Genomic DNA, 16,221 nt, shown 5'->3' on the forward strand with positions numbered 1-16,221 from the left:
AACTTAAATTGATAGAAAAAATCTTCAAAAAGCATGGACAAGAATTTCCTTGTATTCCTTTAGAATGAAACTCAGTTCACTTCACATTTATTTGTAGGCCTATAGCGCCTTTCACTGTACATATAATTTCAAAGCAGCTTTACAGAAAATGCATGTTTCTACTTTACAATTTAGAGTAATCTATTATCAGAGGTGACTGTGTCAATGGATTGTCCATATGACATAAATGTATAGTTCTTCTAAGACAATACAGTACTACCAAATGTCCAGAGTTTTGTAACCTAAAGAGCTTGATGGATTGTAGGGCGATAGAAGATTGGTTAAATACACAGGAGCTGAACCATTTAGGGCCTTATAGGTTAGTAGTGATACTTTGTTATCAATAACTTAATAGGTCACCAGTGTAGAGATGATAAAATTGGGGTTATATGATCATATTTTTTTGGTTAGAGCAGCAGCATTTTGGACTGTGTATTGAGGATGCAGGACAACCACCTAATGCATTACAGTAATCCAATCTAGAGGTCATGAATGCATGAACTAGCTTTTCTGCATCAGAAACAGATATCATGTTCCATAGCTAGCTTAGCAATGTTTTGGAGGCGGAAGAAGGCTATTTTTGTAACATATGAAACATAATTTTTGAAAGACAGGTTGCTGTTTAATATAACACCTATAACTGTAGAGGATGATGTAACAGTACATCCTTTTAAATACAAATTGCATTCAAAGAGATGGTCCAATAAGTAATACCTCATTCTTATCCGAATTTAATAGAAGAAAATTACTGGTCATCCAATATTTTACATCACATTCTGTCAACTTGGATAATTTGGAGATTTCATCTGGTCATGATGAAATATATAACTGAGTTTCATCAGCATATCAGTGGAAAGTAATTCCATGTTTTTTTTGTTTTTTTTTGTGGTTCAAAAAAAAAGTGATTATGTTGAAAATAGCAGAGGGCCTAAAACAGACCCCTGTGGCACTCCATAATTTACTGATGTTAACTTGGATAATTCCCTGTTTAAATAAACAAAATGGTAACGGAGACAATCTAAACCACCTTAATGCCTGTCCCTAAATACCAGTCTAATTTTGCAATCGATCTAAGAGTATGTCGCAATCTATAGTGACGAACGCAGCACTAAGATCAAGCAAAACTAGTATTGAGATACAGCCTTGGTCAGAAGCTAGAATTATCTTAATATAAAGATAAATGACAGAAGTCATTTGTAAATTTAATGAGCACACTTTCTGTGCTATGATAGGGCCTGAATCCTGACGGAACATTTTCATAGATATAATTTTTTTGCAAGAAAGAGCACAATTGAGCGGACAACTTTTTCAAAATCAGTGTTTAATATATAGATGTATGTGTCATTCAAATACAGATGTTTTGACAAAATCCAACAAAATCATAAGTGAAAATCAAACAGGCCTATCAGTAGCTGGGGACATCACAACATTTTAGCAACATTTTAGGCTTTGTGTGGCAATGTTTTCCACTGCTAAAGCATACAGGAAGAGAATGCAGACAAAGAGGCATTTGGTCACTGTACCCACCTGTTTCCTCCCATTCAGGGGATACAGGAAAATGTCATTGTTCTCTAGGCAAGGCATGAAGTGATGTTGAAAAGATGGTTGCAATGTTATTAGCGGTTCTCAAAGCAGCTAAAATACAGACATAAATTAAATTTGTATGATTAACGGACACTGGCTTAATGACTCCCTTTGCTAAAATTAAATTATAAAATTAATGCACATTGTGCAACAAGGCACGTTGAACATAAACCTGGGCTGCATTTTTCAAAAGCACCGTGAGCTAAGTTGATCTTAGAGACCATTGATGGTGATGATTCTATGATCTACTTAGGCTTACAATAATTTTGGGAAATGCAGCCCTGGTCTTTCCCCAGATGCAATTCTTCAACAAGATGTCAGGAACTTTCCTCAGACCATCACATCCTCTTTCATTCTGAATGACTGTGTGGAACATTGGAGACGTTCATGTGTTTATAGAAAGCCCTGTATGATTTCACAGCATGTCGGTGATGTTATTATCGTTACTCACATTCTCTAACCAAAAACAGTTATGTGTGAATGTTAACGTGATAAACGACTGAAAGTGAGAAAGCTGAACTGAAAGACGGGCTGGTTTGACAGTCGGCAAGATGTGAATAAACTGAAGATGACTGCAAACTGGTGTTGGAATGCCTCATATTTATGATAATTTAAAGGCTGGGCTATATAATTGGGACGGTTTTTGCATTTGAGATGACAGGAAAACGTAAATTCACCCCTATAGGCTAGGCCTACTGCATATAAAATAGGCCTGCAGTTGATCTGCAAATACATTTTCCATATCTACTGTGGATTATTTTTGGTTCAGTAGCAAAGAACAAGGGCAAACAGTGAACAAGACAGACAATTTCACCCCCTCATGCAGCATAAGGTTTATGTCTGAGAAAGAGAGAAAAAACGGCAGGTTTTCCCTGGATGGAAGCCCGCTAACTAAACATTTTGCCTGGATCTTGCTCAGATTTGCTCCATTCATGGGACAGTGTCGCCCTCTACTGGAACGGAAAGCTTTGTGATTGAAATTGAATTCCCCAGCAACATCTGAAGAAACTCGTTCCCTCAAATCATTGTCACTCAAAATGTGTAAGTATGACTTGAATCAGATTTGCGATCAAAATATGTTGAATATTGTTTTCACTAATATTTTTTATTTAATTGCCTCAAAATTATTAAAAATCATTATACCGTACTGTGGTGTATGCTACGTGAAACACTGGGGCACATTGTCAGTTGTTATCAGTTAGTATTGATACTGCATTCTTGTAGAAAGGTCGCGCCTTTTTCCACCTTTGTTGCCATTGGCTTGGCTTGCTTAGTTGGGGACATTACATTTAACATTTAATTTAATATTCAACAATAATGTTGATCTGCCTGCATTTACACTATTATAGAAGAACTGAACTGAGCTGGACGATGACATCACGGTTTTCTCCAGAGCGGTTTTAGGCTATAAATGAACTAAATTAATAAAAAAAATTAAACAAAAACGAAACATCACTGAACTTACTTAAGCTGGACTGTGATGCTATTTACTTTTGGAAACAAACTTTTTTGCATTATTTTCCTGTTATCTCTGTAAAGCTGCTTTGAAACAATCTGTAGGCCTATTGTAAAAAGCGCTAAATAAATGTGACTTGAGAACGCAAGATATATGTAATACACCCATAATTACTTTTAATTTAGATTTCATGTAACTCAATAAGCTCTCACATTGAAGATGGACCACAGCTGTTTTCTTCATTTTAGATTTTATTTCACTCACATTTTCATATAAAACTTTGTATGTTTTGTCTCCTCTGTAGGCAACAGTTAGCATAAGTCACTCTTACAGTGTAGAATTCAAATCCATTCAGCCTTATTAATAAAGCACCTCTAACACACACACACACACACACACACATACACACAATCATAATGTAAGTTAGTTTTCAGTTACTGTAGTGGTCTCTAATCTGAGTACTTAAAAAAGGAGGAAAACAAAAAATATATCTGACAAAAAAAAGATGCTTAGCATTTTAGTTACAGGTACATTAGCATGTGCAACGTTCAAACCTCCTTTTTAAAGCCATTAGGTTTTAGACCACTGGACTGGCGGATGTTCATATGTCAAAAACATGAACAAAAAAGAAGACTGACTTCCATCTACCATGTTTTGGTCAATAGCAGGCCCTTAGGCCACCATTTTTAAGGATACGTCAGTTTCTAGTTCAGACACTACATACAAAACTCATTTGAGTGCAGGAATGTGTGTTGGCAAACACAGAGAGCCAGTACATTAAGATAATTAAGCAAACTGAGACGAAAAGACATGCTAACATACAACGAGGCAAAAACAAAGTAAGAAAAACACATTTTATAAACACAGCAACAGTATAAAACAAAACAAAAATCCTTCTTGTTTGATTGGTCATTTGCAAAACTCATAATTATTGCAGGTTTAGGTTTGAATCAAGCTTAATGCTTGGAGCTTTACAATGCTAAGTCATATGAGGGAGCAACCATGCTAACAAATTCATTATTAGCCTCACATGCTCCATTTTTTTTGCTAATGTAATCTCATAATGAAGCATCTCCTTTACCTTACATGTAATGGTGAGTAAATCAGAAGCAGAGAGATAACAGCAACATTTGCATTTACAACCAACAATGTGTGGATTTTTAACATTTATTTTTTTTCTCTCTCTACATATAGGCTAATGTTAATATGAATGTGAGGCAACTAAAATAAGAGCACCTTTTGAAATATGAAGAACCCATACTGCACTCACAAACATTGGTTCATCGCACAAATCAGCAAGAATCGTTCTGGCACTCATACAAACACATACACGCGGCAAAATGACCATTTTCTTGGGTTTCTTTAAATAATTTAGCAACATCACAGAACTCATTATACTATTTGAAGACACCATTTTTTCTTTTCATATAACCATTCAAATTATTACTTTGTCTTTAACTATCATTAAACAGGAGTGAACTAAAACAACTATAACAGAAAGCATCTAGGAAAAATCTTCATCAACATTATTCATATTCTAAAACAAGAGGTATGTGGGAGGGATGGAGACTAAAAATGCAAAAGGGAAGAACAGCAAGGGTAAAAAGGACGAGGAGGATGGTCTTCACAGGGTTAAAATGAGGGTTTGGACATTTAAAATGATGTGCACTGTTGACAGAAAATTATAATCAGTCTAACTTGTAATGTTGCTTAAATACCAGGACTATATAAAACTGTGGCCTAGTGTGACAAACTAAGTCAACATTACAGTATAGACCTCAAAGTCTTCCTTGACTTGTCATACAATACATAAAGATTTACATGATGTATAAGATGATCTTAGATTTTAAGTACTTGGTTTACAGGTTGAACACAACATGTCATGAGTCATATTTCAGCACAAAAGAAAATAAGCAATTACATTTTAAAAATAGAAAGTAAAGCCAATTTTAAGACCATTAAGATTTTTTGGCGTTGTGTCATTGTCAATTAATCACATTGTACCCAAAGATTAGTATATTAAAGTATGAGATTCAACATTAAGAGTAATAAAATGTACAAAATAAAAATGAAAACGTGGATGCACTACAGTAATGGAATTTGGAGGTAAAATGTGCTGAACTGTTGTGGAAAAGTCACACAAAAATCTTTATGGTTCTAAAAAAGGCTTTATTTTAGTTATGTAAAATGTCTTGTTTTTATTTATTATTTAGATTTTCGAGTAAAATGTGACCTGGACATGTTTTTATGATATTCACCCATACATAGAACTCAATATTTTTACTTTCTACCTGAAGTAAAATTACAGCTAGAATCTCTTCTGTAATCTTTAAAGGCTTGATGTGCAATAAATGTGTACGATCTCATTCACTCCTGAAAAAAAATAAAATAAAAATGATTGTAAGTGACAGTACTCAAACATTAACCACATTGTCCTCGCCCTCACAATACAAAGCGGTGGTAAATAAATAAATGTCCACGAACTGGGACGATAGGCTACAGCTTCAAACGGTGTAAGGTCAAGACTACGATAAATCAGTAAAGAACTGCTGTGCAAATGGCTTGCACATTCATTTATCCTCCTGATCCCCGTCAGCAAGTTCAAACGAATCAAGTTTTCAACGTGCATACAGAGAACAAGCAGCTTTTTCACTCATCTTCATGCTAGCTCTTAGCAAAACACTTGTACAGTACATGAAAACCAAGTATTTCCAGGATTGTTGGGTCTATTCACAGGAAGGATGCTACAAACAGCAGCCTCATCAAAAATTAGCAACCCCTTCTCTTAGCATTAGCACTACGTTAGCATTAGCCATATGCATATTACTAATGTTGCATTCACGCCCTGGCAGAATTACCATAATTACAGAATTCTGAGGATTAAAACCCATTGTTTTAATCAGGAACTTTGGGAACTTGTGTAATTCTGAGGATGGAACCTCTGAATTTGATTAAAACTCCATTCCATTCCAAGTTAATGAAGAGATAGTATTTTTATGTCATAAGCAACAAAGCTGCGCATGGATACATTTCGGCGTTATGAGCATTGCTATAGAACTGAGTCAGAGTATATGAACGGCTCAGAGTTGTCATCTCATAACTGCGGTAATTCTGACGAAACGTGAACTTAGCGTTAGCATATACCCTCTGGTCAGTGCCAATTAGTTGTCGGGGTGCGCTATTGGAAACTATACAAACTAGAAGGCCATAAGAAGCCGCTGGATAATCCTGAAAATGCTTGCTCCTCGACATAAAGGCCACATTTCCCCACCAGTATCAAGTTTTGAACCGATACCATATTGGAAAAAACAACACTTGTCAGATCAGGATCTCTGCTCTTCTTGAGTTTCTTTTTTTCATTTTTTCTTAAATAAATTATTCTATTTTTTTCTTTTTAATTACTCATTTTTACCACAGACAACCTACTTCAAACACAGTACATGCTTATCTCCAGCTAAAATGGATACAAACCCATGAAGGTAACTTGTTTCATTAACATTGAATAACATTATGCAGAATTGTAAGATATCGCACTGTGTGGAGTAGGCTCTCTTTGAATTTAATTACTAACTTGTGCAAAACATCTGCAGAGGTGATGGGCTCTACACTTCTGGAGGAAGTTGTACTGCCTTTTCATCCAGTGCCAGGCACGTCTCGAGGCATTCCCCGCCATTTGAGGCCTGTTCTGGACAAAGATGTTCTTTGCCACCATCCTCAAAAGGTGGAGGTACTTCGACAGACAAGCTCTTGGCCGAATCCTGCCCGCAGGTTTCTTGTTTTTGCCGAACGCTCTTCGTCTCTGGATCATCACCTCCACTCACCGCCTCCTCTACTTTTGCTGGGAGCGTCTCAAAGGCTGCCGTCTCTACGTGGCCTACCTGATAGTAGAGGACAGAAGAAGGGTCTTTGAGCAGCCTCTGCTGGGTCTGTTCATCTGGATGGTTCTCTGTAATACACAGCAGGGTGGCACCTTCAGGAAAAGGCCCCTCTAGAAGGACTCCCTCAACACCTTCCATGCCCTCCATCCCAGCCTGGCTGGACAGGGCACCCTGCAGGAGGCAAAGGGTTGGGTCGGCGTTCTGCTCTTCCTCGACCTGCTGCTCCTCTTGTTCCAGTCTCCTTTCTCGTTCCTCTGCACTTTGTAGGTGAAGCACGGCCGTTTCGTTCTCACGCTCCAGGCTGTCGCACTGCTCCTCTTGCAGCTCCTGAACACTTTGGCTTTCCACATCCGAGTCCAAGGGAGAAAGAGACAGAGAGGGCGAGGAGACTAACTCTGTCTCTTCCCCACAGTCCTCTCCAGACCTAACACCTAACAGGATTCTCTTTTCCAGGTCAAGTTTCATGACAGTGTGGAGATAATGAGTACGCACACGAAGAGGGTTGAACTCAATGCGGCCGGCGGTGTTACCACAACCATCACGGGTGCAGCCACATGGGAAGGACATCCGATCCACCTTTGGAACAAGGTACAGGAGAAAGAGCATGATTTTTTTCTGATATTAAATGTTAGCCTTTTACTTGAATAGACTAATAGTCCAAATCATGGGTTTCCGAATCCTGCCTCTAGAGGGGCACCTTCCAGCAGAGTTTATCTCCAGCCCCAATTAAACACACCTGAACCAGTTACTCAAGGTCTTAAAGCTCACTAGAAACTTTCATGCAGGTGTGCTGGAGCTAAATTCTGCAGTAGGGTGACCCTACATGAGCAGGAAGGGACACCCGTGGGCTAAGTGGACACTACTTAATATTAAAAAGTACTTTCGAGACTACCAAGTGCCCTACCTGGCACTTAATTCCAGCCTGACTGCAGCCGCAGTGCCGAGGGTCACAGTAGAAGCGGCAGTCACAACCACACTCCTCCCGGGACAAACGTATGGCACGCAGATCAGCCTTTTCTCTGGCATCTATACGGGCAATACCTGAGGCCCTCAATAGTGCCCGGCGCCGCTTGGTAGGAAGAGGCTGCAGGAAGAAGCAATCGTCCACCTCCACGCTCTCAACGTCCAGATCCTCATCGGATATGTCGTCCAAGGTAAGCAACTCCGCTTCAGGACAATCTACAGTTCCATTCCGTGTCAGCTGGGAAAAGTCAGGTAAAAGAGTTCTTAAAATCAAAACAAAATAGCAGCCCTACTGCAAAAGCAGAATCTACAACCAGCTACAACCACACACAACTAACCTTTAACTTGCGAGCATTGAGCTTTTCTTGGCGTAAGTGTTGACGCAGCACATGCTTGTGGCTGCTCTCTTGTTCTCGTGCAAACTCGCCAAGGGTGTAATGTCGTATAGCGCAGTGATGGCGCGCCATGCCCAGGGAGCTGCCACCCTGACTGGGCACACTGGTGAAGCCCTGCCTTCTGGAGAAGTAGTAGACCGTCACCGCATCAAAGCGTACCTGCTTACGACCTAAAGACACTTTGTGTCTTCTGAGAATGGAGGGGGCTACAGAAACAAAATAAAGAGAAAGTGTAAACAATAATGTTACGGTCTATATATAGCTTTGGTACTCAACCTACGCCTCCTTAAATGACAATATTGTGTTTAATGCCAAAATGGTGTTCAACAAGTTTTCATCTCAAGGCTTGCTGCTTTAGGAACAATGTTATTTACCCAAGTAGGACATATTTCTGAAACGGAATATAGAGGATATATCGGAGTCCAAAGGTGGCCTTAAAAAGAAATTAAGAAAAACAATTTTCCTTGATCTTTTGACATTTAAGAGGTCATTGTACTATAAAAATATCCTGTAAGTTTCAGAACTCAAAACTTCCTTGTTAGTCCAAAAACAGTTTTTATTGAAACCAAGCTGCCAAAATTACAGATTTTGTCGCATTACTACGTCATAGTGCAACAAAAGACCACCTCTGCAGAAGAAGATCAACACCTACTTATACATTATTGCCACCAACTCATAAGCGCATATCATGTAGTAGGCCTAGTTAATATGAGAGACGCAAACAGCAACAAAACGATAGAGATGCCTCTGAGGATTACAAGACGTTTTGCATTGCTCAGTTACATTAAGAAAGCGTGGATGAACTTTATTTTTAACGAAGTTCCAGATTGTGTCAGTAAGACAATGTTCATTTGTTCGCTTCATTTTACTTCTAATTTGTTTTTAAACAAGACTGTTCGGCGCAGACTTTTCAGAGAGACTAAAAATAAAAGATAATGCAGTGCCAACTATCTTGGATTGGATAGGACGGCAATGTCGCAACACACAAGTGTTTGTAACAATGTTTTGGGCCAAAAACAGGATAGAAAATAGCATATTACTACTAAATTTGGATTTTTTTGTTTTTAAATGTAAAAATCATTTAAAATATTTTTTTTTTTTTAAAGCAGTTCTTGACCCTTTTAAAAGTAGATTTCTGTAAAGAGTACCTATGTGTTAAACAAAGTAAATGCAAAAGCTTTTTCATTGAAATGGTTCTGATTTGCGAACACTGCAATTGTGCAAATGGTGTCTGAAAGTAGCTCAGGGGCGAAGAACAAAACAAAACACATGGAAATTGTTTGAGCGCTCTCATAACTTATAGCCAGGATTTTGCAATAATAATGAAGTCATAAGACTAACTTGAGTGTTCTTACGTGTTAGAGAGCTGGAGGGAGCATTGAGACTGTCGCAGCTATCAGCGCTGTCACTGCTGGAGATGTCATCATCTGAATCTTTGGGTGTGGAACACGGCGAGCCGCTGTCCACCTCCTCAAATCTGCGCTTCAGGCCGCGAGATGACACTGTCTCCATGGAAACACTGCGTCTGGAGGCATTGCAGAAAGGTACAAGCTTTGTCAGACAGACTGACAGACTATTGCTAGCAAAATTCAAACATGAACAACCATGACAAAAGAGTAAGATATGTATAAAAGCAAGAGCAGCATTTCTAACCTTTGAATGCACTTTTTCTCATATAAATTCTAAAATACTGGATGGATTATATATTGTACTTTGTCATTTCATCTCATTTCTGTTTGAAAATCTACACAGTCCTGTCAAGGAACAATTTTCTGTGAATCAATTTGGTGGATATCTTAAAAGCTAATATTGTAATATAAAAAAAATATAAATATTATAAATAATAAAAACAGTTTTGAGGTTTTTTTTTTCATAATTTCATAATAACTATTACATTTTTAAAGCAAAACTGTAATTCTTCAAAAAGTTTATTAAATAAAATAAAAAATAAAATTATTAAAAGGTCACATAAAAATACCAAATTCTGGAGGTCATAGTGACTAAATATAACACATAAAATTGCAACGAAAGATTTAAACAGTGGGTTTGGAGAGGCACTGCATCTTACTGTTAGGTCATCTCCAATGGAAAACAACAGATTATCAGGTCATTTTAGACACATTTGGACTAGAAAAGCATTATTTCTATAGATACCTGCAAGTTAGAGATTATTTTAACAAAAAAGTTAAAAGTAATAATTTTATATTTTCAAAAAGCTGGTTTCGAGATTATATGGATGTATACAAGCGTCTATGGGTGTATACAAGAACCATTCATCAAAATACATTAAACAAAAATGGGGAAAAGATTCTAACTCTCAAATAACAGAGGAAAACTGGACAGATTTATGTGCGATACAGGCAAATCCTACAAACTCAAGATCTTGGAGGATGGAAGAATTTAGTACGATTCTTAATAACTCCCAAACAAAGTGTAAACTCAATGGCTAATCATTTTCATAGTTTTTGGGACTGCCCAAAATACATTTGGCACAATTTGCCAAGAAGTAGCGGCTGAAATTGAAAAGATAATAGGAGAAGAGTTTGACCATTCACTCATTACATGTTATCTAGGGAAAATACCAGAAACTGTTTTAGACAAGGATAAATACTTATTAAAGTGTTAGTTCACCCAAAAATGTAAATTATGTCATTAATTACTCACCCTTATGTCGTTCCAAACCTGTATGACTTTCGTTCATCTTCGGAACACAAATGAAGATCTTTTTAATGAAATCTGAGAGCTTCCTGTCCCCCCATTGACAGAAACGCAACGACCACTTTCAAGCCGCAGGAAGGCAGTAAAGACATCATTAAAGTAATCTATGTGACTCCACTGGTTTAACCTAAATTTTATGAGTGCTTTGTTTGTGCAAAATACTAATCTCCAAAGCGCGTTCACACTTCCATCCAAACTCCCTACAAAGATCTTCATTTGTGTTCCGAAGATGAATGAAAGTCTTCCGGGTTTGGAACGACATGAGGGTAATTAATTATAGACCTTTTTGGGTGAACAAACCCTTTAAAGATACTTTTAGCAAACAGCAGGAAATGAAAATGGTTGCAGGAAGACCCTCCAACAAGGGACCAGGGGCTAGGAATTGTAAATTAAATATATTGTATGGAGAGAGACATTTATTTTAAGGCTTAATTTTGAAAAATGTAACAAGTATTGGGAAAAATAGGTTATGTACATACCGGTACACCATTGAGGAAAGTGTGTATATTTAGATGTTGGAAATGTACTGTGATTTGATATTATGATACCCATGATGACCTATTGTTCCCTGTTTTCAAGTAAAATACAATGCAACCAAAAAAGGCCACATACAACAATCTAGTAGTAGCTTATGTAATATCACCTCTTTTGCTACCTAATCCTTGGCATTCTCTTTCTCCATCCAGTATGAAAGTCCTGCTTAAAAATCATGAAGCCAGCAAACATCACCATGGTAACTGGTTCAAAGCAATAGCCATGGAAAAACTGCATCCAAGTTTTGGGTCTTTTCACTTCCATTAAAACCGGTAGAACCTTACAAACAACAAGCCTTTGCAAGACGATAACAAAACCAGTTCAGTCAAACCAGTGAGGTCACACAAGGCTGAGTCGGGACGTTTGATCAGACCACCTCCTTAGCCCGAGGGAGCTGTGTAATACAACTGCTTTGAGTGGCTCCATGCCTGATTTTCTTCATGATTAAACACTATTTTTAAACAGTCAGTGGCTTTTTACTGGGTTAAATGAGAACAGTTTGGCGGTGGCTTTGAAGGAAGGTCGGCTTTTTCCATGTGAAGGGAGAAAAAAAGATGACTTAAGAATTATGACTGACAATTAAACTCACAGCCTAATGGATTTAATCCCACACAGATTTGTGAAATCCATAAAAACTGGATTAGTTTTATTCATTCTGATTATGAAGGAAATATCATTAGCCTGACTCAGCTTGGGCATATGAATGTCTTATTCATTTTTATAATGTAATTTAATAATCAGGCCGGGTAGCCTTGAATTCACATACAAGATCAAAGCATGCCAACATCTGCCACCTTATCGCTGGTAAAAATGCGTTGAGACCTTGAAACATCAAAAACAGCTGCAAAAAACAACAGGATTGAATATATGCTGCTTTATGCATCAGTGTTTGACACACAGCGCGCTGCTCATGAATGAACCGTATCCATAGAAACAAGAAATGCTAAACGAGCCCATTTTTTGCTCGTTTAGCATTTCTTGTTTCCTCCCTTTCATGTGTTCCTTTTATAATTAATGCTACCGTGGTGATGCAGTAAAATGCACAGAAAATCTGTGGTGATCTACAAGTAAGCTGCTAGCAAATAATGCAGTACGTCTGCCAATTATTGTGTATTCAGTGAAGCATGCCAATATTTCTCTTCAGACTCTAAGCCAAACTTAGTCACACATCACTTCTATTAGACACCATCGTGTGCACTCAGTGTCTTAAAAGCATATGTTTTAACATATACATTGGGTAAAGCATTATCACCATATGCAGGCAGGCAGTGAAAAAGGAAAGCTTTGCAATGGCACCAAACCTGCATAGAAGAGTCATTCACCATTTGCCTGATTCACAAATTGATGTTTAGGTAGATTATATGCATTTAAACCCTAAATGAATAAGTGGTAAAGAAACGGCTGAGCAGGATGGAACAATGATGGCTATAATAATCCAATAATCTTCATTTGAAAAGCATTGATCTTGCAACCTGAGACTTACTATTGATTATACATCAGGTACTAGTCAGATATGCAACAAACTGGATCAAATGGGCACTAAACCCAAGTTACATCACTGTAAAACACAGTTTTAGATAAGGATGCACGATATATCGGCCACCATATCGGTATTGGCGATACCAATACCGTATATGTTCATATGGTATATGTTCATTTTTGATGTTATCGTTATCGGCCCGATAATAAAATTTGACCGATTTATCAAAGCGATGAATAATGGATTTCCTTCAGCTGTTGTGTGTTCGCCATGATTTTTTTTTTTTTATTGCATGAAATATGATTGAAATCACTTCAAAAAGGAAAATACAGTTAAGTGCAACATGAACAGCACAAGTCTGTCATATAGGCTACGTAAGATAATAAGAAAATTATAATTGTGTGCTTGGGACATGGCTTTTAATGGTGTTGTTGTAATCAGGCTCTCAAATGATATAAAAATTTGGATTTATCGGCCAATATATCGGTTATTGGCTTTCAAATATAAAGAATTATCGGTATCGTTCAAAATATTCATATCGGTGCATAGTTTTATATGTAAAGGAGTAATTAGTTCCCAATTTTTGCGTTATGATCATTTGTAAGCGTAAAGAGGCTTTTAAAAGCACTCCACTGTACCATGGAGAAAAATGGGAGCACTAGACATGGGCCTCATCCAGCAAATGTATGTAGCCCATTGCACATTGAATAAGTGACAAACGGACATCATGCACAGGCATGCATAGTTTGCATATCACAGAGATGTCCGCAGGGAGATATGCGGTAATAATTTCTATGCCATACATCCAGGGAAGCTCCTCCATCTCTGGAAAAATAGCAGAAAAGAAAAGTCATCTCCAGTATGATGCCAATAACTGAAGGAAAGGCAGGTTTAGGCAAACTAACTAGTTTCTGAATGCAGCACAGGTCGTTTAAAAGAAGGGATGCGACTGCAAAGCTGAAATATGTTTGCAGAGCTCCTAACACACATCCTGTGGCCTATTTGAGGTGGACAGAAAACATGAATAATCACCTAACAGGACCGACTACACACCAATCTGTTTGACTGGTCTGCACTAAAATAGCCCATCCTAGACATATGACACATAAACATCACGTCTTACAAACTCTGCAGGTGACGTTGCAGTTTCTTAAAATGCAAACATTATTCCCATTCCGTGAATGCATCCATGCACCACTTCTATGCACACTCAGCAGCTGGGTTTTTTAAAGAGGTCAACCAGTACAGAAACTGGAAGATTTATTATATGACATCACACTTTACACTACATTGTCCATGTTACTACAGTTAATTATTTTTAGGAATAATGTGCATTTACAAAACATGTAAACGTCCAGCAATATGAACACTTTATTGTAAAATGTGACTGCATCAGGCTGTGGTAGGATAATATATAGTTTATATGTTAATTGTACTAGCACATAACCACATAGTTAGCATCCATTCCATGTAGAACCTATTTATTAGACATGTAGTGTGTATTACAATTAATTCTAGCTGCATCATACTAGTTCTGCATCTTACTACAAGTTGACTATAGCCAAAAAGCAATTGTAACTAGTGTCAGATAAGAAATGTCACTAGTAACAATTGGAATAGGTACTAGTAAGTTAACATGTCAAACAAATATGTAGCCTACTAGTAAATCTGGTACAGATAATAGTAATTTAGAAATAAGTACCGAATGAATAGGTACCAGCAACAAATCTATTAGATCACTAGTCTGGGATAAATAGTTAACATCTGAACCACATTTTTCTATGGAACGCAATGGCAAAAATTGTTTCCAGACCTGGATTAATGCTAGTGGCAGATAAAGAGTATGAAACAGTACTAATACTAGTATCTATTAAGTGCTAGTAAAACACAGACACTGGTTAGTTTATAGGAATAGGCCTAAATATTAAAACAACTTGCCATAGTGTGACCCAATATGATTGGGATGACACATCACATAATTATCTGTCCCATGATTTTTTATTTTTTACTGGAAAAGACAGACAGAGGGTCTTATGACAGAGCAGAAAATGGCATGCTGTGTTGCAACCGGTCCAACGATCAACCCATTTTCCTCGTTTTTCTTCGTAGGCTTGGCTGCAAGGGGAAAGACAGGCAAAAGTGAAACACAAAACCTCTCCCATAGACTTACCTTGGGCAGAAATAGAGAGCCTTTAAACCGGCGAAGCTGTCGCTCGTTCTGTGCTTCCTTTATTTGGATGGTTCTCTTTTTGGGGGGGATTTGGAGCCTATTTCAGCTTTAGACTTCCACAAGGTTACAAAATGACAGACAAAAGCGACTTCAGCCCATCGAAGTGGCCAGACCAATGAGGAAATATATCAGTTTATTCACGAAAAATTAAGCATCGTAAACAATGGATATTAGTCTTGACATGGTCTATAAATGGGGGTCTGTGTATCAAGAAGCCTATGCGAGCATTTAACGTTGCGATCAAGCTCTGTAAAGATTAAAAACGGGGCAGACGAAGACAGACAAGAACCTCATTCACTAAAAATTAAAAATTCCGGCGTAGATGCATCCAATACATGCAGATAAAATCTCTAGGTGATCCTTTAAAATGCCTGCATTCAAAAAGACCAAATAGAGCCGAGCTTCGGGTTTTTTCCCCTCCGGATAGGTGGTTGTGTTCTGCGCTATGTTTAGACAAATCGCAACGTTATATTTCCACCTCGAAGGAAAGAAAAAACAAAAAATGATGTGTAGTATCTGTCGGCCCGAGGACCCTATGGGCCTCTCTTCTGCCCCGGTTTGTTACAATGTAACAATAGAGTAAGGAATGCCGCACGGGACCCATATATACTTATTGTGACGTCAACGACGTGCCGGCGTAGAGGCTGCCGGGAAACGTAGTTCTAAAGAGCCTATTGTTAGCTTTGGAAGGTCCGTTGTCTTCCTCGACAAGAAAACGGATATTGTTTCTCTGGGCGGTTTTATTTGGACACAAGGCGTGTAAAACAATAAAAGGGATATTTTGTCTCAAACAGACGTCTCGTCTGTGACAGTTACGCTAGTCCAGCTGGGCCTATTTGTAGTTCTCGCTTCGTTTTTTTTTTTTTTTTTTGACAGCTCGGTTTCCATGGAAACTAAGTGGGGTCGTTCTCAACTAGTCAAGCACTATTAGCAAGAGACTGATA

The 16,221-nt window shown here is 37.9% G+C and overlaps 1 protein-coding gene across 1 annotated transcript; it reads right to left on the reverse strand.

Annotated features, from left to right (window-relative positions):
* Positions 1 to 4,509: 4,509 nt before the first annotated feature.
* csrnp2 (cysteine-serine-rich nuclear protein 2) lies at positions 4,510 to 15,853 on the reverse strand. The gene is made up of 5 exons (XM_084098496.1): positions 15,218 to 15,853; positions 9,671 to 9,840; positions 8,259 to 8,521; positions 7,862 to 8,158; positions 4,510 to 7,533 (listed from the first exon to the last, which is right to left on the reverse strand). The coding sequence occupies exons 2-5, from the start codon at positions 9,825 to 9,827 to the stop codon at positions 6,682 to 6,684; spliced, it is 1,569 nt and encodes a 522-aa protein (XP_083954622.1). The 5' UTR covers positions 9,828 to 9,840; positions 15,218 to 15,853; the 3' UTR covers positions 4,510 to 6,681.
* Between the last annotated feature and the right edge of the window lie 368 nt (positions 15,854 to 16,221).

This window comes from Abramis brama (assembly GCF_963993115.1).
Source record: "Abramis brama genome assembly, chromosome: 22".
NCBI lineage: Eukaryota > Metazoa > Chordata > Actinopteri > Cypriniformes > Leuciscidae > Abramis > Abramis brama.

Bases quoted from the DNA above. Each gene is read 5' to 3' on its own strand.
- csrnp2 (XM_084098496.1), bottom strand. From the start codon at position 9,827: ATGGAGACAGTGTCATCTCGCGGCCTGAAGCGCAGATTTGAGGAGGTG. The intron at 8,522-9,670 runs GTAAGAACACTC...TTGTTTCTGTAG, and splicing joins TCCCTCCAGCTCTCTAACAC to CCCCCTCCATTCTCAGAAGA. The intron at 8,159-8,258 runs GTTAGTTGTGTG...GACTTTTCCCAG, and splicing joins TCAATGCTCGCAAGTTAAAG to CTGACACGGAATGGAACTGT.